At 49.3% G+C, this 21,897-nt stretch overlaps 3 protein-coding genes and 1 non-coding gene across 4 annotated transcripts; 2 read left to right on the top strand and 2 right to left on the bottom strand.

Moving 5' to 3' along the window:
• Positions 1-4,052: 4,052 nt before the first annotated feature.
• Positions 4,053-8,503, bottom strand: RPS3A (ribosomal protein S3A). Its single transcript, XM_086747247.1, has 6 exons — positions 8,367-8,503; positions 7,473-7,576; positions 5,887-6,074; positions 5,531-5,739; positions 4,818-4,927; positions 4,053-4,215 (listed from the first exon to the last, which is right to left on the bottom strand). The coding sequence occupies exons 1-6, from the start codon at positions 8,426-8,428 to the stop codon at positions 4,094-4,096; spliced, it is 795 nt and encodes a 264-aa protein (XP_086603373.1). The 5' UTR covers positions 8,429-8,503; the 3' UTR covers positions 4,053-4,093.
• On the bottom strand, positions 4,490-4,559 carry LOC147600943 (small nucleolar RNA SNORD73). Its single transcript, XR_015258585.1, has one exon. It is a non-coding gene; the product is annotated as a small nucleolar RNA SNORD73 (small nucleolar RNA).
• A 2,611-nt stretch (positions 8,504-11,114) lies between the features above and the next one.
• Positions 11,115-12,129, top strand: LOC147600942 (ribonuclease CL2-like). The gene is made up of 2 exons (XM_086746930.1): positions 11,115-11,174; positions 11,606-12,129. Exon 2 carries the CDS (start codon positions 11,612-11,614, stop codon positions 12,041-12,043), a length of 432 nt encoding a protein of 143 aa, XP_086603056.1. The 5' UTR covers positions 11,115-11,174; positions 11,606-11,611; the 3' UTR covers positions 12,044-12,129.
• A 5,401-nt stretch (positions 12,130-17,530) lies between these two features.
• On the top strand, positions 17,531-19,625 carry MBOAT4 (membrane bound ghrelin O-acyltransferase MBOAT4). Its single transcript, XM_010129742.2, is given in 5 exon segments — positions 17,531-17,649; positions 18,189-18,404; positions 18,672-18,776; positions 18,778-19,231; positions 19,233-19,625. Coding segments are annotated over 5 exon segments (1,287 nt in total).
• Positions 19,626-21,897: the final 2,272 nt, after the last annotated feature.

The raw sequence follows: 21,897 nt of genomic DNA, 5'->3' as shown, positions 1-21,897 counted from the left end.
GACAGTATTCCATTACTTTCGTTCTACGTAACAAAAAGGAACCAGTGAGCTGTTGGCATGAGTCATTACTTCAGGGAGATGCAGGTCACTAGGTATCAAGATACCCTTACAAGGTTTTTCTTCAGGAGTCTGGAAGTTCAGGTTGCAAAAGGGCTAACAGTTGGGTGACAGACAGACACTGGAGACTAGAATCATGATGACTGACCTTCAGTCACTATTACACCATAGTACTTTATTTACTAGACAGAGGTGTTAGCCCTCTGTTTTTCACTAGAAGCTTCATGAACGTGAAGTGTTGTATATTTAAACTGCACCAACAGGGGGAGGAAGATCAAAATTTTAGTGAGCGGAGAACTGAATTTTCCTGCCTTTAAGGGGACTGACATTATAAAAACAATTATAAATTATGTGCTATTCTAGAAAGATGGAAACACAACAATTTATACAGCTATTATTCAGTTTTACCGTCCCCAGCAAGCCTATCTGTAACTCCTGTGGAATCAAACTTTAGCCCACCTGCAAGGACAACTCTTCCCACTCTCCCAGCTCTCCTGCCAGGAGATTCCAAAGTCTCTTGTTATTTATTCCAATAAAACAGCCATCTCCTTCTAGAGAAATCCAAGGAAACAAATACACGGAGAGAGCATTCCTAGCTCTTGAAAGCACCCACTCAAAACTTTTCAACCATAAACTTTCAGTAGCTCACCCTATTAAAACAGGCTTCCTCCACCATGACTTGTGCCAACACAATTCCTGAAGCTCCAGCGAGCAAAGCAGGGGGAGAACAGCAGAACCAAGCAAAGTTCACACCACTAAACAGAATCCCCAGCTCCCCCAAAGACATACTGCATCGCCGTGGTGGTGGGATGAGGCTTAGGTGTGTGATGTTTACTTACTGTTTGTCTGGCAGTTTTCTAAGATTTTGATACAAGTCTCAAAAGTAGAACTGAATTTTTATATTTTTTTCAATTTCCTCTTCCCCGTTTATATAACTGTATATTGACCAGTTGTTTTTGTAACTTCCACTGAATGTTTAAAATCAGTGCCTGTCTGCTTGCTTTTAATCATCTCCTCCCTATTATGCAGGGCAGGAAGAGCAGCAAAGCCTTATATTCAGAGCAAGGAGTGGCATCTAAAGGCAGCTTGCACTACTGCAGGCAGCATATTTATTAAAACTGAAGGAAGTTGTTACATGCTTGGCTTTTACAGGAAGGGATCTTAAGATTTAATGCCCAATATCACCATGAAACTGCATACAGATCATAATATAAAATTCCCAAGGTGTACAGTACATAATCTGCAAAAAAAAAAAAAAAAAAAAACAAGGTGGAGCACAAATTCTAACTGCAATATAGTAGCAAATTTCAGCTGTAACCTTGAAATTCAGCTAGACCTCCATACGTTAATATGATAATAAAAGTCTCATTTATCAAAACATTTCCTGTTTGACCCACCCTGTGGAAATATCTTCAGGAAGATATTTGTTCTGTGTACAATTAACAGTGTCCTAAAGAAATCTTTGTTAAATCCGGTAAGTTTGTTATGGTACCAATGTAAATTAAGAATGTATTTAACCAATAAAATTTTTATAATTAAGTCATGATGGCATTTTTATTGTCTTGTGCTGTGGAGAGCTGAGCTTTCCACTTGACCCAACAGTTTTATGGATCTCATTGTGCTTCTATATTTAACCCAACAGCAGAAGAAAAAACCCCACACCCAAACAAATAATACAATAGTATGGCATCCTTTAAGAAGTAGTCCAAATCAGTTGGAGAATCGTGATGGCTTTAACACGCTTTATTCAAGCCTTTACTCAGGTACGGTTCACACCACCTGCAGAATCTGTGACATTTGCTGCCTGCAGCAGCCAGCTGTCGTCACAGGGTATATTGCACGCAAGACAGTGATGCTCTGTACTCTTGCTGTGGCAAGGCACAGGCTGAGCCTGAGCTGATCAGTGATTGTACACATACTTTTAAGTGTGCTCTGCTCACTGCTGCCATTCGCACACCATGATTTTTCATCTGGTGTTTGTACAGAGAATACAGAGGATGCATAAAATGTTCCTTCCTGCTTACTTTTACCCCATCTGAAATAATTTTATAAAGCATACATTTACCCAGAGCCCCTGTGTGGGAATGCAAGCAGTCTACTGTTCCAAAAAAATAAATGAAAAAAAGCAAGTTTTTGTTCTTTCCCCAAATCCTCTTGGACCAGCCTTTTTGCAACATACACTCCTCAGACACAGAGCTGAAGGAACAAGTAACTGAGACAAGTTTTCAGAAGTGAGCTCAGAAACACCACCTTAGGATTTCTAACTCCTAAACTACAGAGTACAGGCCAGCTGCAGTGCCTTGGGATTTGAGAAAATGCAGCCAACACACATCCAGCTACTAGAAAGCTCTGACAGATCTTGCTCTAATGCATGGCTTGAATGTATGCACACATATATATATGCACACACCTGCATTAAGCTTACTGTAGGAGGTTCAAGGATTTTCAGCCTCACCACTCTCACCCTAAATCATGGTTTGGTTTTTTTACTCCAGCGAAAAGTTCTCATTTTTGTTAATAGAAGTGAAGGGGCATTTCTTGCAATTTATTGCTTAAAAAAACATGACCGTCTGGGACTCTTGGGAGGAGAATGACACCAGCTGCAACAGCACAGATGAAAAGAGCACAGCAGAAGATTAAAAGCAGCACTGTGCTTTTCTCCTGTTTCAGCATCGTGGAAGTTTTGAGCACTCACTACCCTTCCACTACCCAAACTGGAAAAAGCAGAACAAGTAGGCCTGTATTTACAATCCAATAAAGATGGTTACCTGAATATTAAGTCACAGGCTATTCTAAATGTCATCCCCTATATTAAAATAGTAACATGGAATCACAACATGAAATCACATCACCTGCAGTCTTCTAAATAAATCAGAAAACACTCTTTCCATTTTGCCTATTATTTGCTCCAAACCAGAATTACCAACTAGGAAAAGGTGAAAAACCCTGACTCTGAAGAGCACAGCCCATGGGTAGCCTCCCTCTACCTTTCCACTAGTGTCTTTGCTGCAACAGCAGCACTACTTGCCTCCCTGTCTTGGCCTAAGCTCTTTCACTGTTGCCTCCCAGAGCCACCACTATCTCTGCGACCTCCTCAAATAGCTCAGTACCATTTTGTTCTCAGGTTTTAAATCACAAACTTACCAACATGGTTTGTTGCCCAATCCTAAAAACATGCTATTAGTGCAAAATACTTGTTTTAACCAGAAAAATGCACTCTTCAATTTTTAGGCCAGCATAAGCTGAACAACAGGCAAAAATGCTACGAGATAATGGAAAACGCACTCTTAAAATTACTCAGCAAATCACTTAGGCGTGCTTTATTTTCAGAACATAGACCATTGCCTTTTTACGGTAGAATTTTTTTTCCCTGAAGTTCCACAGGTTTTTCAACTGTGATTACAGTTACCCCTCAGTTCTGATTCAGGTTAAAAAAACTACATAAAACCCTGCTGGAACACATTCGGCATTTTTACACTGCTCAGAACTAACACTGCTTCCATAATCAAAATTACAACTTAACGATCTTTTAACACCTTTTGCCTGCCAGACACCAAATCTATCCCATGACAGGTCGTATCCAATTACCACCAAGAAGCTTACACATACACAAAAGTAACTCTCAAGTAAGTAGTCTGGATAAATCCTTAAGACTTCCCTATAATAAAAAAATTCTGAAACAGTAAGTTTCCCTGTGTGGCACCCCATTTGTCCAGTACACCACTCCTCTGGGAAGCACCTTTCACCAATACAGCCTCTGCACGCACCCACAAGGTTTTGTGAGGACCAAAATTATTGGGGAAAAAAACAATCTTTCAAGAAGGACAACCCACCTTTCTTCCACCCATCTCGCAACACCAATCACGAAAAAGAGATCTCCAAAACAAGTATTTTTTCTTTCTTTTTTTTTAAACCAAGGCACTAGGTTTACCTTATTAAAACCCCATCCACATATCCAGTATCGTCAAGTGGCAACACAAGCAACCAAACATTACTTCTGTATATTAAAACTTTTATTTTCAATCAATTTTTTGTTTCAGACAGACTCTTGCACAGGCGGCTCATATCCGTCAGCTCGCTCTACTTTAGTGCCTGCCTCATCCCCAGAGGGCTTTCCAGCACCACCACCTTCACCATGCAGTTCCATCAGCTTGCCCACTAAAAAGAAGAAATATTATAAATAGTGAGAGATGCACCTATTAAACAGTTTTAAGCCACTGAATTGCTCGTCTCATACAAATTAAACCACCAGAATATTTAATGTAGGTATGATCAAGTCCATTCTAGAAAGCTCAGGCAAGGAGATGCTGCTGCAGTAACTGACAGTCAGACAAAAACAAGCAGTGAAATAAGTGCTACATAATGAAATGCAAATTAAACTTTTTTTTTTTTAAAGAGGTCAAGTCAAGAATCTACTATTGCATTATATGGGAATGTCAGAAAATGGGAAAATAGAATCATTCCATGTCATCTGGGACCGAAACATTTTGTCATCATTCATTCCCAAGACACAGCCTTTAAACATTTGGCAGCAGTTTCAGGCAAGACTTCAAATAAAAGCTCCAAACTGAATGATCACTGCTTGACCTTCAAGCCCAAAAGCCAAACGTCAGACTAGAAGGACAAGTATTTCTACTACTACAGCTACTTAAGCTTATGATGCCACTTTAACATCTTTATCCAAAAGCAAATGATGCATTTTAAACTAATGGCTTCCCACGCCCTCTAAGAACACTAAATATTTGCAGTAATTGACTTACATTCAAACTTGGGCTTCTTCAGCATCTTAACCTTGCGAACATAGACATCGTGAAGAGGGTAAATGGACTGACACGCCTTCTCTATGTCTTTGCCAATGCTGTCTGGGATCCTGAGAAATCAGAGAGCACATCAGTGCCAGAATGTTAAAAATTGTGCCTGCTTCTTCACCAGCAACACAGGCTTAAAAGAATTCTTAAGAATACAAAATACTCTTCAGAATTTTGCATCACTACCTTCACTCTATGACAATGTTCTTCAAGTAAGTTTAGAATCCAAGACATTTTCCTTGCAATGTTAGAAGGGATATAGTGCAAGGGTGCTCATTTTGAGAGCTAATCTGCAATTAAACTTTTGGAAGCAAACATCACACTTTGGAAAATTTCCTTCTATCAGAAGAACCCAGAACATTCACCACTCCAACTGATCAGAATTACAATTTTAGTCTGTAGAAACATGAATCAAAAAATCTCTGCAGAGACTGATTTTACATTTATGCAAACATGACGGTTGATGGGAGAAAATACAACGCAGAAACTAAGAGAGTATTCAAAGAAAATGTCACATCAGCTTTTCAACACAAGAGGCACCCTGCCTGGCCTCTGCCAAATAGTACACGAAGCACCAGCATTCCCTAAGTACTCAGTAACTACTCGCCAACAAACAATTATTTAAATTCTAGGGGAGAAAAAAAGAAGACATAGTCAAAGCTTACAGCTTATTGACAACTTCTTTCAGGTCATTGGTTTGGACCTCTCGGGTCATGATTTCCATCATCTTCTTGCGAATCTGTCGAACCTGCTGATGCTGGGCATACGAAGTCTTGCGGATTTGGTTATTACGCTTCTTCGTAAATCCCACACAGAAGAGGCGCAGTAGGTAACCATCGGTGGTTTTGACATCTACATGGGCTTCAATCATTGTCTAAAAAGGAAACGGGCATTTATCACCAACGTAACAGACAGGCTTGTCAAAACCATGCATCCGACATTCATTAGTATCTGCTGATGCCACTCCAAACACAGCTTTGCAACGCATCAGGCACTAGCGCAGACCTTGTTCTTTACACACCTGCCATTTTTTGACCATGGAGCACATTTTATCCCGAGTGAGGTCCATTCCATGGAAGTTGGTCAGACAATTTTTGCCCTGAACATCCTCAGTTATCAGTTTAAATTTACGGAAGGCAACCTCATCGTTCTGCAGATCAGCCAGACTCACTTCAAATACACGACCCTTCAGTCCATCTGAGGCAATTTCTGTATGATGAAACAAAACAAAACACCGTTTATCAACACAGACAAGTATTATTCCAATCAGATCACAGAATCACGGAATGGTTAGGTTTGGAAGGGACCTTCAAAGGTCATGTAGTCCAACCCCCCTGCAAGGAGCAGGGACATCCCCAATCAGATCAGGTTGCTCAGAGCCCCATCCAGCCTGGCCTTGAACGTTTCCAGGGATGGGGCAATACTGAATTTACATCTGATGTTTTTTAACAGTAGGTGAAGCCACTAGCTTCACAGTTCTGGCATCTCTAAGTATCTTGAACATGAACAAACCAGCTCCTAGAACCAAATATCATATTTTGTTAACTTTGTGAGGAATCTTTTTAAGTTCATTATATCAGACGCTGAACACAAATACCAGTATAGTGCAGATTCCAGTCAATATTTTTTTTTCCAAGTGGAAGAGACTACAAAGTATTGGAAATTATGAATAATTAAAAGGTAAACATAAAAAGCCACATGTACTCAGCAGAGATAAAGCAGCAACAAACACTTTAGTACAGTAATATCACAGCTCTACCTCCAACAATTAACTATTTTAACACTGTCTGACAAATACTTGCTTTGCAGTGACGCTTATTTTACTTACTTTACATGCATACAGCTCAAAACAATGATCATCTTTGTAAATGTAAGTGCAACTAGAATAGTATAATGGAACTATTTAGACATTCAACAAAACTAACCTTCCAAAAATACTGTTACCTCCATCTGGACCACCCTGCATTCCTAACAAAGCCTTCCAATTCCTAAGGTGTGTCAGATCACATAAAAAAAACCTTTATCATTCAGTGATACATCTACATCTGCTCCCATTAAGTTAGCAATTCTAGCTCTCAACAGATCTCTTTACCCAAAAGCTTCACATTTCAGTCCCTCCTAAGGCAGAGAATCACAGAAGAGTTTGGGTTGGATCCTGGGTTTACGGTTTTTGGGTTTCTGATCCTATTATGACCAGTCTCCTCATCTCCCACTTTGAGATCAAAATGAATCTTTAATTCTTAACTTTTCTCAAACTCATCAGGTTACCACAACAACAGTTCATTAGAAACTTCAGGCATGTGCTCCCTGTCACAGCCATGGTTTGGTACTCTTGTACAAACAAGGACCACATCACATTAGCTTCCCAGCAACTCAGCTCATTGGTTTAAACAACTCTATCAACTTGAGAAAACTCACTCAAATCAAGCAATTAAGTTAGAGGCACCTTTTTTTTTAATGTGTGGTTTTGTTTTTTTTTTTTAAACTTCCAGGTTCACAATACTATGAGCAAAACCTATTTGTCAGCAGTTCTTCAACAGAGGCTCATTTGGAGCTAGCACATGGAACAAACACATCTCCCTCTACTGCACCAAACCCACTACTCACTAGTTCCTTGAGTCCTGGTGACAAGTGTCTTGCCGATGTTTCGGATATTAAACATCGCTGGTGCTTTGACATCATACCAGTCCTTTTTGGAGAAAGGATCAACCCTTAATTTAAATAAAACAGAAAAGTTTTTTTACTAATTTTCTCAGATTAAACCAAGCTGACGCAAGACCTTCCTCCCCATAAGCTTTGCGAAACGGAAATGCAAATGTCAAAGTTTTTGTGCTTTCAAGTTTAACGTGGACGGACTGGTACGTACGTGAGGGCAGACAGTCAGCGTTACCCATTACAGTGAGGCAGGCATTCATTTCAATTTAGTTCAGAAACATGGAAATCAACTGCAGAAACATCATACTGCTAAACTGACAAAAAAAACAGCTCGGGCAACCGCTGAGGAGCGATACAAGCAAGCTGTGTAGTTTAATTAACTTCCCCATGAAGACTCGCTTTCATTTCTTGACTTCTGTACCTAAAACTCACCAGACGCAACGCACCTTGCACCACCACCACCCGAGAACCGCCGCTTCTACAGTCAGCAAACCGCGCCAGGCCCTCGCCCCCAGCATCCCAGCCAGGCCCGGCGCCGGGCGCAGGCCCGGCCCTGCCCTCCCGCACGCCGCCCGGCCGCGAAGCGCTCCCCGCAGCGGGGCCTCTCCCGCCGCGGGGCTGCAGGAAGCCCAGCTCGGCCGGGACCCGCGCTCTCCCCGCGGCAGCGGCCACCGCCGTCCCCGCCGCCCGCCCCTCCCGCCGCCACGCAGCCCGACCCGCGCCCGGCCGCCGCCATAACAGCAGCGGCCCCGCTGCCGCCGGCCGCCGCCATCCGCCCCGCATCCGCAACATCCTGCCGCCGCGGCGCCCCCGCACCCCGTCTCCTCCTCCCCCGGCCGCCCTTACACTTTCTTCTTGGCGCCTTTCTTGCCGCCCTTGGTCAGCCGCTTGTTCTTGCCGACCGCCATGGTCCCGCCCCGCCCACGGAAAGGCCAGACGGCGCCGCTCGCGCGAGATTATACGAGAGCGGGGCTCGCGCGAGAACTGCGGGCGGCGGCGGCGGCGCCGCTGCTCTCGCGGGAACGGGGGCCGCACCTCGCCGGGAGGGGGCGGGCGGCTCCCCCCTCGGGATGTACCACAGCCGGGCGGCACCAACCGCGCGGGGGGACGGGGGTCGCTGCTGCTGCGGACGCACCAGCGTCCTCCTGAAAAATTAACCCGCAAGAACTCGGGGCCTTGTGCTTCCCGTGCGCAGCCCACCCGCGACACGGGCGCCGCGCCCAGGGGCGGAGAGGCGGCTGCGGAGCATTGCAGGCGCAGGCGGGAGCAGGTTCCCGGGCCAGCCGGGGTCTGGCGAGACCAGCGTTCCGTGTACCTTCCCGGGCACCACGGCGGCCTTTCTGTGCACCGCAGCCACCTCCCGCTGCTTCCCGGTGCTCCCACGTCGGTTTCGTGGCCCCGCAGAGCCCTCCTGTGCCTTTTGGTCCCGTCCCTTCCCCAAGGCAGCCTCGACGTGCTGTCCCACGCATCACTTTTGGCCTTTTCGTGCCTTTTGTGGCATCCCAGGTCCCTCCCTGTGTGTTTTGGGGTCATCATGGGGCTTCCGTGTACCTCTCGGGGTTTCCCAGCGGCCTCTGCGTGCCTTTCGGGGTGCTCCGGGACCCTCCTTGCACCTGTCGGTGTGCCCAGTGCGTTGAGAGCCTTGTGGAACACCCCGTCTTTGAGGACTTGGTGATCCTGGACAGGCCGTGCCGGCTCTGCTGGGTCCCATCCTTCGGGCTGCAGAAGCCCCTCCATTTTTAGGTCACCTGTAACGTGCAATGTCTTTGGGAACAGTAAACGGCGTGTGGATCAGGGGGTGAAACCTGCCGATCCTAACCCTTCCACTGCGCTTTTAGCAGCTGGTGAGCCCCATCGCAGTCAGCCTGGGCAGGCACAGGCCTGTGACGTAAGACTATCTCACTATCTATGATTTACGTGAGATGTTAAGTTTTACTCGCTATCTATATTTTTCTTCTTCTACCTTATTACAGCTTTTCTCCTCTTAAGCTGCCTGTTGTTGGGCCTTTCTTCCTGAGATCCAGAAAGAGCCTGGCCCTGCCTCTCTCTCCCAGCCTCACGCCACCACACAACCCACCATGCCTACCATGGCCCTCAGAGCGCCTTTTAGGGGCACCCCAACCTGCTCTGTGTGCCTTAGAGTCCAACCCTGGGTCCTCGGGGAGCCAGAAGGGTGCTTGGCCCCCGGAGCACACAGAATGCTGCTCTGCAGCCCCTTGGTTGAACACAGTGGGCAAAACAGCCTGGGATGGGTTTTGCTGCTCTGGCTCTGCTCAAACAGAGCAAAAGCCCAAAAGCCAGGTGCCACCTCCTGCAGCTTCTGTGCAGCCCATAGCCCACGGCTCACAGGTTAAATCTGGGCAGGGGCTTTTCCTCTGCAGGCCTCAGGTTGATGATGGTCTGTGTTGCCAGGACAGAGAGCAAGAGATGTGGTGGTCATTCTCCAAGGGCTGAAGGGCTGAGATAGAAAGAAAGAGAGCGGAGGTCAAACCCCTATGTCTGCAGAGGCCCCAGGCATCCTCTCCAAAAAGCGCCAGGCCACCCAGCCCTTCCCACTCTGTGAGGAAGCAGGGGCACCAAGGGGCCAACTACAAGTTGCTGGTCTGGGCTGCCCCAAGGGATTCCTCCTCTCCCCTCTGCACAGGGGTGCAGAGCCTGCCTTGCCTGGGGCAGGGCACACTGTCCAAGGGTGCATCTCTCTCCAGCCGGTGACCCTAGTGCTGAGGCCCACTCATGGACTGTCAGCTTCCAGTGTCATTGTCCTCCTTGAACCACTGGCAGGGTCAAACTTGGTTGCTCATGTGGAAGAACGGCAGCCAAGGGCTCCTGTCCACTTTCTTCCTCATCCTCCGTTTGCTGCTTCTCATCAGTCTCTATCCTGTCTTTGAAGAGAAGGATGAAGACCACTTGCACCCAGTGGTGACAGCCTCTCTTGGGTGCTGTGTGCCTCTCCCTCTGGAGGGGACACACTCTCCTTGGGGCTCCAGCAAGTTCTCCCTGATAGTTGAGAGAAAGGGGTGGATTTTTGATGGGCTCAGGCTAGCTCCTGGCTCTTTGCTTGTCTCTGCCTCAGTGGAGCAGCAGGGAGCATGTGAGGTAATGGTGTGGCAAAATGCATCCTGGCACTTCCCAGGGGTGTGAACTTGCTTGCAGGGGGGCACAGGGGGACGAGAGACATCGCTCCTGAAGCAATGTGGGGCAGCCGTGGACATACCACATCGTCCAAGAGGGGCAGGAGCATCTGTCAGCTGCCCCAGAGGTGATGCTGACATCCTGCCCCTCTACCAGGGAACTAGGTACTTGCCCTGCCGCCCAAGGGGACCCAGGTGTCCTGCCCACCATGGGACACGTGGCCCAGGCCAGAATGCATGGTCCAAGGCAACGTGGGCAGATGGCACCCCAGGGGATGTGGGCAGCCTGACGCATTGGTCGTTAATGACTGCCTAATGACCTTGGGGGAGCCGCGAGGGGGAGTGGGGCCTCCTGGGCACCTGGCTTCCCCGACACATCCGCTGGACCTTGCTCTTTGCTCTGCCCCTCCTCCTGGGTCCTTGCCCATTGGGCCCAGCTGGGGCCAGTATAAAAGAGGCGCAGAGGAGTGGGAGGGATCCCAGAGACCCCGAGGCCGTCAGGGAAACTGAGGCACACACACAGGTGTGAGTGAGGGATGCGGAGGGGACCAGAGCATCTGCGGGAGGGGACTGTGAGGAACCCAAGCATCCTCTGGTGGGGGGAGCATATGTAGGGGATCCAGGTGTCCGGGCAGGGGCTGGATCTATAAGGGGGTCTGGGGGAATGTTCCACAGGCGACCGAGGCTTCTGGGTGGTGCAGAATTGTAGAGGACCCAGGTGTCCATGGGGTGTTCTGTAGGCATCCAGGTGGGATCCACAGATGGCCCAGGGGTCCGGGAGGTGGCTGTAGTGGACCCAGTAGTCCAAGGAACGGGGTCCGTGTGCATTTACAGGAGATTTGTAAGGGACCCAGCTGTCTGGAGGGGGAATTTGTAGAGGAATCGAGTGTCCAGGGTGGGGTTTCCAACCGGGGACCCAGAAGTCCAGATAGCCCTGACCCCCCCTTTCCACAGGTGCCCATGGCGGGCTGGGCCCTATGCATGGTCGTGGTGCTGGCAGCACTGGCAGGGGCGGTGCGTGAGACCCGCTACGAGAAGTTCCTGCGGCAGCATGTGGACCACCCCCGGAAACCCACGCCGGCAGCACACCGCTACTGTGAGACCATGCTGGCACGTCGGCAGGTGACAGCCGCTGGGCGGCCCTGCAAACCCTCCAACACCTTCGTGCATGAACCGGCCGAGGAGCTGGTGGCTGCCTGTGCCCAGACGCCTGATGAAAAGGGGTTCCACAGCACCCCAAAACCCATGAGCGTCACAGCCTGCCGCCTGCGGGGAGGGAACACCAAGCCCCCTTGCACCTACCAGGCCCGGGAGCTCCAGCACCACGTGCGTGTCACCTGCCTTCACGGGCTGCCCGTGCACCTTGCTGGCACCCACCCACCCACCCAGTGAGGCTTGACATGGGGGCTATGGGTGGGGACGTGGATTCTCCCTCCCACTGAGGGCTCCATTAGGGTCTGCAATAAAGGAGGTGCCACCAGACCTGGGCTCCAGCATCAGCTTCTGGGGGGACCCTGCAATCTTACCCCTCTCTGGGTACCCCTGAGCGCCCTTGGGTGTCCCCAGCCTTGTCCAAGGTGGACTAGCCCCTCATGTCCCTCATAAACCCAACCTCCTGGGTGTCCCGTAACCCCCCAGGGTGTCTCTGACCTCTCCTATGCCCCATAGACACCCCCCATGTTCCCTGACCCTCCTTCCCAGGTGCTGGACAACTCCCCTGGGTACCCTATAGCCCCCCCAGGGTCCCCTTGATCCTCTGGATGTGCACCCAACTCTTTCCCCCGGTATCCTGACCCTTTGGGTGTCACATTGCTTTCCTGGATAGCCCCTAGCTCCTGCAGGATCTTCCAACCCCCCATGTGCCTCGTAAGCCCTTGGGTACCTCCAGCTTCCCCCATGCCTACCCCATAAACCCTCATGTGCCCCACAGTCCCCTCTCCCACATGCCTCTGACCCCATCTGGGGCCTTTCTGGGGCTGAGGCTGCTCTTGGGCCCCCTCGGCACCCCCATGGAGCCAAGCACCAGCTGTGGCCACACACAGCCCTGAATCATCACCCCACACACCCTGAACACAAAAAACCCGCAACACACGCACACATGCAAGCACACAAGGCACACAACCACACACCATACTTGGAACACAGAGCACGCACACACACGATACAGAAGCACATACACACAACACGCATAGCACATGCACACACATATGCAAATAAGTATTTTCTTGGATTGGGATAGGATTTCATGTGTTCCAAGTTTGTGTTCATCACCTCTCATCCTGTCAATGAGTACCACTGAGAAGAACGTGGCTCCGTTGTCTCCAGTCCTCCTCATCAGTATTTATCAGCACCCTGATGAGCTCCCCCCGCCTGGCCCTTCTCTTCTCCAGGATGAATAGTCAAAGCTCTCTCAGCCTTTCCTCTTCCCAGAGATGCTCCAGGCCCTTCAGCAGCAGCAGCCCTTTGCTGGACTCTGTCCAGTACATCCATGTCTGGGGAGTCCATCACTGGATCCAGCATTCCAGGCGCAGCTGAGTAGTTCTGAGCGGAGGAGCAGGATCACCTCCCTTGACCTGCTGGTAACACTCCACCTAATGCAGCCCAGCAGGCTGGCTGTCCTCTTTGCTCTGGTCCTGCTCAGGGAGCCTGAGGAAGTGCTGACATCCAGGTGCTGTGCTGCTGCAAAAAGGCCATCCAAATGCACACAGAAATTGTAGGTGAGGAGGGAAAGAAGCACAGCAAATGGCCTTCCTGATCCTTTTCAATTGCTCCCCGTCCAAGATGTCTCTTCCCCATGTGCCTTGAGTAACTCAGGTGCTCCTTTTCTGGAATTCACCAGAAGGACACGTGGGGGGTCCTCCATGTACTGGTGAGCTCCAGCTCCAAGACTTACGCCGGTGAGCCGAGCTCTGCTCCCTGTATGCTGGAGAAGAATTGGGGTATTTCAAGGGCATTTGGGCCATTCCTGGCTTGGCAGCTTCCAGCAGAGTTACTTCTCCACCCTGCTCCCTCCTGGCCAGGGGAGGAGCTGCATGGGCTGACCTTCTCAGGAAGGAGTGTGCGGGGTCTCTGCAAAGACAAGGGTTTGATTTCTGCTCTGTTTCTTCCTACCTTGGTTCTTCAAGGCTTGGAGGAGGACTCCAGCCTTTCCATCTGTTCTCTGGCAGCTCAGATCATCCAGACACTGAGAAAGAAAAATATCACCACTGTGATTTACCCCATGAGCCTTGCACTACAGGCTCTGAAGAGCATGGGAGAGGTGGCACCCATCGTGGGGAGACAGCTCTGATCAGCAGTCCCAGAGCAGCAATGCCAGTTCTGGGATGCCCTGCACGCTGAGGCTACCTCAGTGTGCTGGAAAGTCTGAGCTGTTCCCAGCATCTCCCCATTGCCTTCAGGGCAGCTCCACCCCTCCGACACATCCCATGCAGTTATTGCACTGTGGGTTCACCCCTCTGCTGTGTTTTCCCCTGAGAAGCAACTCTGCTTCTTCAGCATAAGTTGGTGTCTGCTCTTTGTGAAGGCTAAAGGGAAAAGATCCTCAGCCACAAAGGAATCAGGATCATGCTGAGGGTGTTAGGACATCTGCTGTCTCCAGCAGCCAGTGGCAATGCAGATCATACCCAGGTACTTTATCTCTGAGGCCAAGTACCAGCTGATCTGCTGCCTTCATAACAATGATCAGAAAAGCTGTCACCGCTCCCGCCATCTCTGAAAACAGATGTCAGGACAAGAACTGGCTCTCTGTGGGGACTGCATATGATGTGAAAGGGGATGGAAGGGGAACAGCATGCAGCCCTAGACCTTTTTTCCCCATCACTGGCTATTGTGCATAGTCCTTAGAGCTGCACACCTTTTGTCTCAGGAGCTCTGAGGTGAAGTTGAGGAGAACCAGCACAGGGGATGGTCTCCAGTGATGGCAGTCCCTGTTCTACATGTCCCAAAACCTTAGGAGATACAAGAGGAACTGTCTCCATTTGGCCTTCGTCTCAACACCAAAAGAGAGAACGAAGTTTCTAATGGGACTCTGCCTTGAAAATAAATCATGTCTTCTGCCACTGCTAGCACAGGGCAGGGCACAGGGCTGGCCCCCCACCCGTGCTAAGTTCAGCTGATGTGGCAGAGCTCAAGAGCTGCAAGGCCATATTGCAGGCAAAAAAAAGTGACTTGCAGAAATGTCACTTAATTTAATTTATTGCCAATTGTTGATTTGGATATTGAGAAGCACAGGAGATACTAAAAAGTTACATGAGTATTTATGGAAATGCCGTTCCTCCCCCTTCCGCAGGCACAACTTCAGACCTCCATGAGTGTCGTCACAGCTGCAATAAGAGACTTCTGCACTATCCTTAAATTACTGGGACACGGCCCTTTATCCAGGGAGACAAAAAGGCCTTCGCCACAAGCAGCAGTGCCACAGGCAGTGGTCAGCCAATCTGTAATGGCAACAAGTAGCAAAAAGCCAGCGTGGGACTGCTGCCTGAAAATAAAGGAAGGATTTTTGCATTTTTGTGTTTTAATAAACCATTGCATTTATTTCTTAATTCCATTCTCATTTAGCTACTTAATGTATGTCACAGCCAAATGTAAAGTCCCAAGGTTTGTGGTTGATTCTGCCTTATAACGCCACAGGGAGACAGAGACTATCATCTCTGTTTTGTGGGTAGGAGTGAAGCAACTTTCCTAAGGACCCAGAGAAAGTCTAAAGCAGGAGCTCAGTCCAGAACTTCTGAACCCTGTTTAATGGCCTCCATTTCCATTTACATGCTTCTCTCTGGCAAAAAGACAAACTGTATCACTCTGACTTTTTCTTTAAAATAAGAAATGTATGCTTTCAATGTACGTCTCACTTTGCAGTGCGTCCTGCAGCAGATTGGTATAGGCTGCATTACAATCGGCAACCAAATCTTCCCTAAACAGCACTATATTCCACCAAGAAAGCAATGATAAGTTTTCTAGATACTAGCCCAAAGCTAGTATCTGAGTCACATCTGCTCGAATTTCATGCCCAGAGTTCGCTCTGACAGTGCTCAGCCTGCTCTTCTCACCTGTTGTATCACCAAACAATTAATTCCTTAGCCAGGAACCAGGCTGTTGCTTGGTTAGTCCATGGAAATGAAGCAAAGAAAGCTCCCTCACATGGTTCCCTATGGCTCACGTGCTTGCTCTAAGATCACGCTTCCACCCCCCAGCCTCTGATGGTGTAAAATGAGAGGCACGTTAACGTTTCCAGTGCTACTGTGGAAATTTCATTTCTGCTTCTTGAAAAGCATTGGCATTTTTGCAGAACCATAGCAGGGAATTGATTAAGGAAGAACTGCAAAGGACTTCAGAAATATTTACTCAGCAAAGTCAATACTGGGCTCCATGGATTTGGCAGAATGAGTCCTGTGAAGCCAGGCTGCTGCAGCATGCCATGCATGCCAAAATTGACATGGAGAAAGCTTCTCTCCAGTGCTGTCGCTTGCTCTTGAAATACACCCTGCACAAATACAGCAAAATACAGCCAGTTTCTCTGCAGCATTTACTCTAATATTTTTTTCCATGGGGTTTTGGTCTCCTGCACTCTTATAATCAAATAACTAATCCAAACTATGTGGTAAGCTTTCCAACATGACAATAGGTTGAAAAGCTCAGTGAAGAGTAGAAGCAGTCATAAAAGTCAGACTTGATATATTTTTAACATCAAAATTTCTTTTTTTTTTAATGAAAACTGTTCTTTCTGTAACTTTAGGCACCAGTTTTGCTCTTTTTATTGAAAAACAAACTAATTAAATATTTTGAAGCATTCATCAAAGGAAAATGAAAACCTTATTTCCTCTGTCCCTCTATTATATTATTTCTTTTTATTCCAGAAGGAAATTCTAGGGTATTCCTCTTTGTATTCACATTGTTCATATATCTAAAAGAAAGCAGATATCAACTGAGTTTTACAAAAATCCATGAGCTTTCAATTTGAATTTGTCTGTTTTTTCTTAGCTGTATCTCACAAAGAAGAGTCAAGTCCTGTAAACTGCTTTTCTTGGGCTTTTTTGTCTGTTTAGCATGAAATACTGATGGCATTGTGAGACCAATAGCAACTGGCTTCACGTCACCCTAGAGAGGACTCTTCAAATCACCTTTCAAGTCTGTCCTGAAAGAGGACCTTTTGCTTTCTCATAGGGTGCATTTTTTGAATGAATGTGCAGTTTAAACAGTTTAACTGCAATGACTAATTTCTGCCATCACAAGTATCTCTGTAAGTCCTTTTTGGATTTCTTTTACTTGAAGAAAAATTGTTTGGAGAGAATAGAGCTATTCCTGGCCCAGTAGCTTGGTCTCAGTGGTGGGGCTGAGATGCTCACCCTCTCTCATCGCTGAGAAGTGGCAGAACCCATCCTCTCCTTGCTGTGACCAGCAGTTTAAAGACTGGGACTTCCCCACCACTACCCCATAACAAGTGAGCAGGGAAAAAGCCACAGCTTTCTGGGAAGGACTGAGCTGAGAGGAAGCGAAGAGAAAGGACCAAGCCTCTGGGAATACCTGGGGATTTTCCTCTGAGGTGCATCCCAGCGCAGCACATGTGGCAGCTCAAGGAGGCTCTTATCTTGGCAGCTCGCTCCTACTGTCTTCCAAGTATGTGGTAATGGCCCAGGCGTCTGGCAGAGCAAATCACCAACCCCAGCTTTTTCTACCTACACACAAACCTTGGGACAGAGCTGCTTGAAGGAGTCAGCACTGAGGAATGCAAAAAACATGCTCCTCTTCTTGCAGATACCTCTGTTTCCTTGGCCCTGCTTGTTTTTTTGAGGTCCTGCCGTGCATAAAGAGGAGCCAGAGCAGCCCTTGGCTCAGTCCTGTCTCCAGGCATCAGAGGCAGTTGAAGAAGCAAGGTGCTCAATGCGCTGGGCAGACCTGCTCGTCCTTCTCCTTGCAGCCTCGTACCAGATGGTGGCTTTCCCCTTCGCTGCTCTCTTCCACCACCTCTGTGCTTCAGGGCACCTCTCTCTGACTGCCCGGTACATGGTCATCACCCCTGCTGCCGCGCTGAAGGCAAGTTCTGCCTGTAGATGCTTTCTGGGGCTCTCCTGGCCGGAGGTGCAGTGGGACGCATGGTAGTAAGTCCCCGCTGATTCGGGTAGGGACATTTGTATGGCTTGGATGTGAGCCATCCCCAGCTGTCCCCTGTCCCCCCTCTCTGCAGTGGGGGCCAGATTAAGGTCATTAAGGACAAAATAGCCAGGCCAGACACTCTGATGTTGTGGAAGATAGATTTAGGGGTGTACCAGGATGAGCACATGGGCAAGGGGAGCATGGGGACTGTCTCTGGTGTGACTAGGATGGGGAACAGGCAAAGCTGGCAATATCTGCCCCAGTCCCCCCTGCCCCATTCCTGCTTGCAGCCACGATGGCTCTGGTGATCTCTCAGCTCTATGAGAGACTGAGAGGCAGAACACAGGGGACTGTGGAGGCTGCAGGACCCAGACAGTCCCACTATCAACACCCTGGCAGGAGTTTGAAGCCCCATTTTCCCCAAAGGGCATCCAGTCTCTTCTAGGTACATATTATTCCTCACTGGAGGATGTCTCCTTGCCGGCACAGCTAAGGGCAGCTATACCGTGTTGCTTCTTATCCCTGCTGCTGGCTCCATGCTCATCCTCCTCTCCATCAGCCCAGTTTGTGTCCATACCTGGCTTTTTGCCCTCCAGATGTCCTGGCAGACACTCTGCCACCTGGGTCTGAGCAGCTAGGAGCTGGACCCACAGGATGCCAGGTAACACCCCAGTTCTGCCTCCTTCCCGCTCCTCCCCTCAGCAAGGATGAGGGTCCTCCTGGTCATTTTGTGAGGGTGGAGGGCCCCCCAGGCTGCACTGGCTCACTGTTCCACAGCTGTCAGTCTCCCCTATGGCTCCAGCCACATCCCCGTGCGTGGGCGATGCTGTGGAGATGTGGGACAGCACATCCCCCATGTGTGGGCCTGTGCCAGTGCCTGTAACGTTCCCTTAGAGGGGAGCAGCTCTCAGGTGCTCTCTACTTCCAGGCCAACTGTCGCTCTCTCTGCCATCACACTGCTCACCCAGAAGGCTATGTCTCTGGCCCTGGACAGACACCAAGGGCTCGTGCCACTCCAGCTGGGCCAGGGGCTTGCAAAAGCTGCCCCTCTGCAGCTACCTGCTCTTTTCCCCAGCCCTCCTTGGAGGTCCCCTGTGCTCCTTCAGCAGGTTTCAGGCCCAGGCTGAGTCCTGTGGAGCTCTCCCCCGCCTGCTGAGGGCCACTGGCCAGCAGTGCCTCTGCGCACTGGCCCTGCAGAATCTGTGCACGGGGCTGGCCGCCAAGCAGGGCTGTACCGGCCCGGGCTGCCTGCCCCACATCTGGGCATGGGCCTTGCTCTTCAGGCTGGCCTACTATTGGCACTGGGTGCTGGATGAAGCCCTCCTTGAGCTGGTGGGCTTCAGGCCAGAGGCGGGCCAGGGAGATCTTTCCCTCCTGTGAACGCTGGAGACCACTCACTGTCTGGCTGTCTTCACATGAACCTGGAACAAGAGCACGTCCCACTGGCTGAGGAGACTCCTCTTCCAGCGCTGCCTGGCCGAGCCGTTCCCTAGCCACCTTTGCCTTCTCTGCCTGGTGGCATGGCCTCCGGCCCAGGCAGATCTTCAGTTTCCTGTGCTGGGCTGTCATGGTGGAGGCCAACTACCTCATCCATCCCTTCCGCAGCACCTGGGCCACCTCCAAGGGTGTAAAGCTCCTCTACTGTGGCACAACCTGGATCTTCAGGCAGCTCATCATCACCTACGTCCTGGTGGCTGTGGAGACTGAGAGCTTCTCCACATTCTGTCTGCTCTGGACTTCCTGCAACAGCATCTTTCCCATCTCCTACAGCTTCCCACTGCTGCTGCTACTTGCCAAGAAGCCGAAGCAGAATTGAGCCTGTCCTGGGCAAACTTGTGTGGCTGGTGGGGCACATCCCTGCATGCGTGAGCACATAGGGTGAGAAGCACTATTTGCCAGTCTTGTATCACAGCATCTCCAGAGAACCAGGTTGGCTTTTGCTTTTAGGATATCCCCCAGCTTTGAGGGATGCTCTGAAGCAGGGAGGTGAGGTCACCAGAGAACTGGGCAAGAGGGCTTCTAGCAGTACTGCCCACCCAGTGTTTGTCATAGGGCTTTGGGTCTCAGCCTCATCTCATGTAGGAAGCACACAACCTCCTCACCAAATTCATCTGTGCTACAAATGCACCATTTGGCAACTGTGCCCAGCTCCTGGGAATCTGTCATCAGTGGTGATAGCAGGCATTGGCAGAGAGCTGCCTTGCCACCTTTCTTGTGTGCAGAGACCACTGTGAGCCTGGGCACAGGGAAGGGGGCTGGCAGTCTGTCTGGGGGCAGCACAAGACAAGAAACACCCCTTTCCTCACCCAGCGATACTACTGAGGTGCATAGGTCTGTGGCAGCAATTGCTGCTCAGCACTGTTTCTGTGACATGTGGACCCCAAACTGTTCCCAAGTAGTTGTCTCCTGCAATACCCATCCCTTCACCAAGTGTGTGACATGCCTGGCACAGGATCAGCTGTGTCGCTTGCCACACAGGGAAGAGGGATGATCCATCCCCTCCACCATTCCTGCAGAGGATCCTGGGCATGGGGGCAACAATGTCTGCTGGGAAAAGGAGGGCTACTGTCCATGGTGTGCTGAGGACAGCACGGGCAAGGGGGAGTAAGCTTAGCAAAGTCCTTGAACTCAGCTGTGCCATTCAACTGAGGCTTAAGTGTCACTTTCCCCACAAACATACACAGCAGAAACCCTAATGCACTTCTCCAGCTCACACATTGGCTTAAGACCCAAAAGCTGAGGACTGTTTAGGCTGGAGAAGAAGCATGAGCTACCATAGGGGAAGGTATCAGGAAAACATGGAGCTAAGAGTTTCTGTTTATATGAGAGCAAGAAGCCACCCACCAAATCTCAAAATAATATAGCTGAAAATGCTGTAAGACTAGCGTTGGCCTCTAGTCTGCTGGGCATGCTGCTGCAGAGTATCAGGACCAACATCAGAACCACTCCAAATGCTCAAACTCAAGAATGTTTTGATGAGGTCAACAGCCCACGCTGTGCAGGCCCTGTGCCCATATCTCTATCAGTGTTGGACACTAAACTGAAACTTAGCATACAAAATGGATCCAACCTTGTTTTATGTGGGCTTCTTGGATGTCTGGCTACTTTTTGAGTCCCTCTGAGTACCCAACCCAAGCCTCAGAAGCCCCTTGCCTCGCATATAATCTCCCCATTGCCAGCACAGCTTGGATTTGTCATGGCCAGGCCCTGTCTCCTTCAGTGCTGTCCTGCAGAGCTACCTCCAACTTATTCCCTACATCCATGCTTAGAAAATGAGTCATCTCTTCATCTTATCTCTGAAAACCATGCTGGGCTCCTTCAGGCAGGTTCTCCAGCTGTTTAATGACTCTGCTGGCCCATGTGAGACCGCATGCAGCAAGCCAGGGCCAGACTTTCCAGGGTGATGTGTCCAGGATGGTCCAAGGGACAGCCAGAAGGCTCCTGCTACCTATGTCGGAGGGAAGTGGACCCAAGAGTCAGACGCAAGAAAGCCAGAATGTAAAAATTCCCCACCAGCCATGGTTGGAGCCATCCCACATTCTTTCAGCAGGCAGGGACGTGCATGGCCTCCTCCCTAAGGGGATGGGGGGAAATTCATTGCAAATGGGTGCCCAGCCAAGGAACCATCCCCTCCCATCAGCAGCAACCATAGCCAAACAGATTAAAAAAAATAATAATTAAAAAAAAATTCCAGGTGAGAAGCTTTCAAAATATTCACAGAAAGTGTATGAAGTGTTCGCAGTGCACCCAGCCCTATGCATTTCTATTTCAAACACCAAAGAGCCTCCCAGACCACATGCCAGCTAATCTCTTGATAAAGGGGTTAAATAAATACTAGACACAAGGGACAGGTGAATTACCAGGTGAAAGGAGGGAGCTGGAGAGATGGGGAAAGCAAAGCAACCTGGCCGTGACTTCCCCCTCAAGGCCTTGAAGGTGAATTGGGGATTTTCCATTTCATTAACTTTACAAGGGGTAATTCCCAGCATGCAGCATCGTCCTCATAAACAGACTCATCCTGAGCTCTCTCTCACTCTTTCACGATCAATAGCCTGCGCGGCTGCACTACGAGACAGGAAAGCAATGCTGTGTTAATATCTAACGAAGGTAATAGGCAGCTGATATTGAATTGCCCACAATGGAAAATACAGCTA

The sequence above is a fragment of the Chlamydotis macqueenii genome, chromosome 4 (genome assembly GCF_036417535.1).
Source record: "Chlamydotis macqueenii isolate bChlMac1 chromosome 4, bChlMac1.mat, whole genome shotgun sequence".
In the NCBI taxonomy this organism is placed as follows: Eukaryota; Metazoa; Chordata; class Aves; order Otidiformes; family Otididae; genus Chlamydotis; species Chlamydotis macqueenii.
The sequence above is the reverse complement of the archived record's forward strand: the minus strand, read 5'-3'. Positions and strand labels throughout refer to the sequence as shown.

Bases quoted from the DNA above. Each gene is read 5' to 3' on its own strand.
- RPS3A (XM_086747247.1), bottom strand. From the start codon at position 8,428: ATGGCGGTCGGCAAGAACAAGCGGCTGACCAAGGGCGGCAAGAAAGGC. The intron at 6,075-7,472 runs GTGAGTAGTGGG...TTCATCATACAG, and splicing joins CACCAGGACTCAAGGAACTA to AAATTGCCTCAGATGGACTG. The intron at 5,740-5,886 runs GTGTGTAAAGAA...TTTCCTTTTTAG, and splicing joins CCATGGTCAAAAAATGGCAG to ACAATGATTGAAGCCCATGT.
- LOC147600942 (XM_086746930.1), top strand. From the start codon at position 11,612: ATGGCGGGCTGGGCCCTATGCATGGTCGTGGTGCTGGCAGCACTGGCA.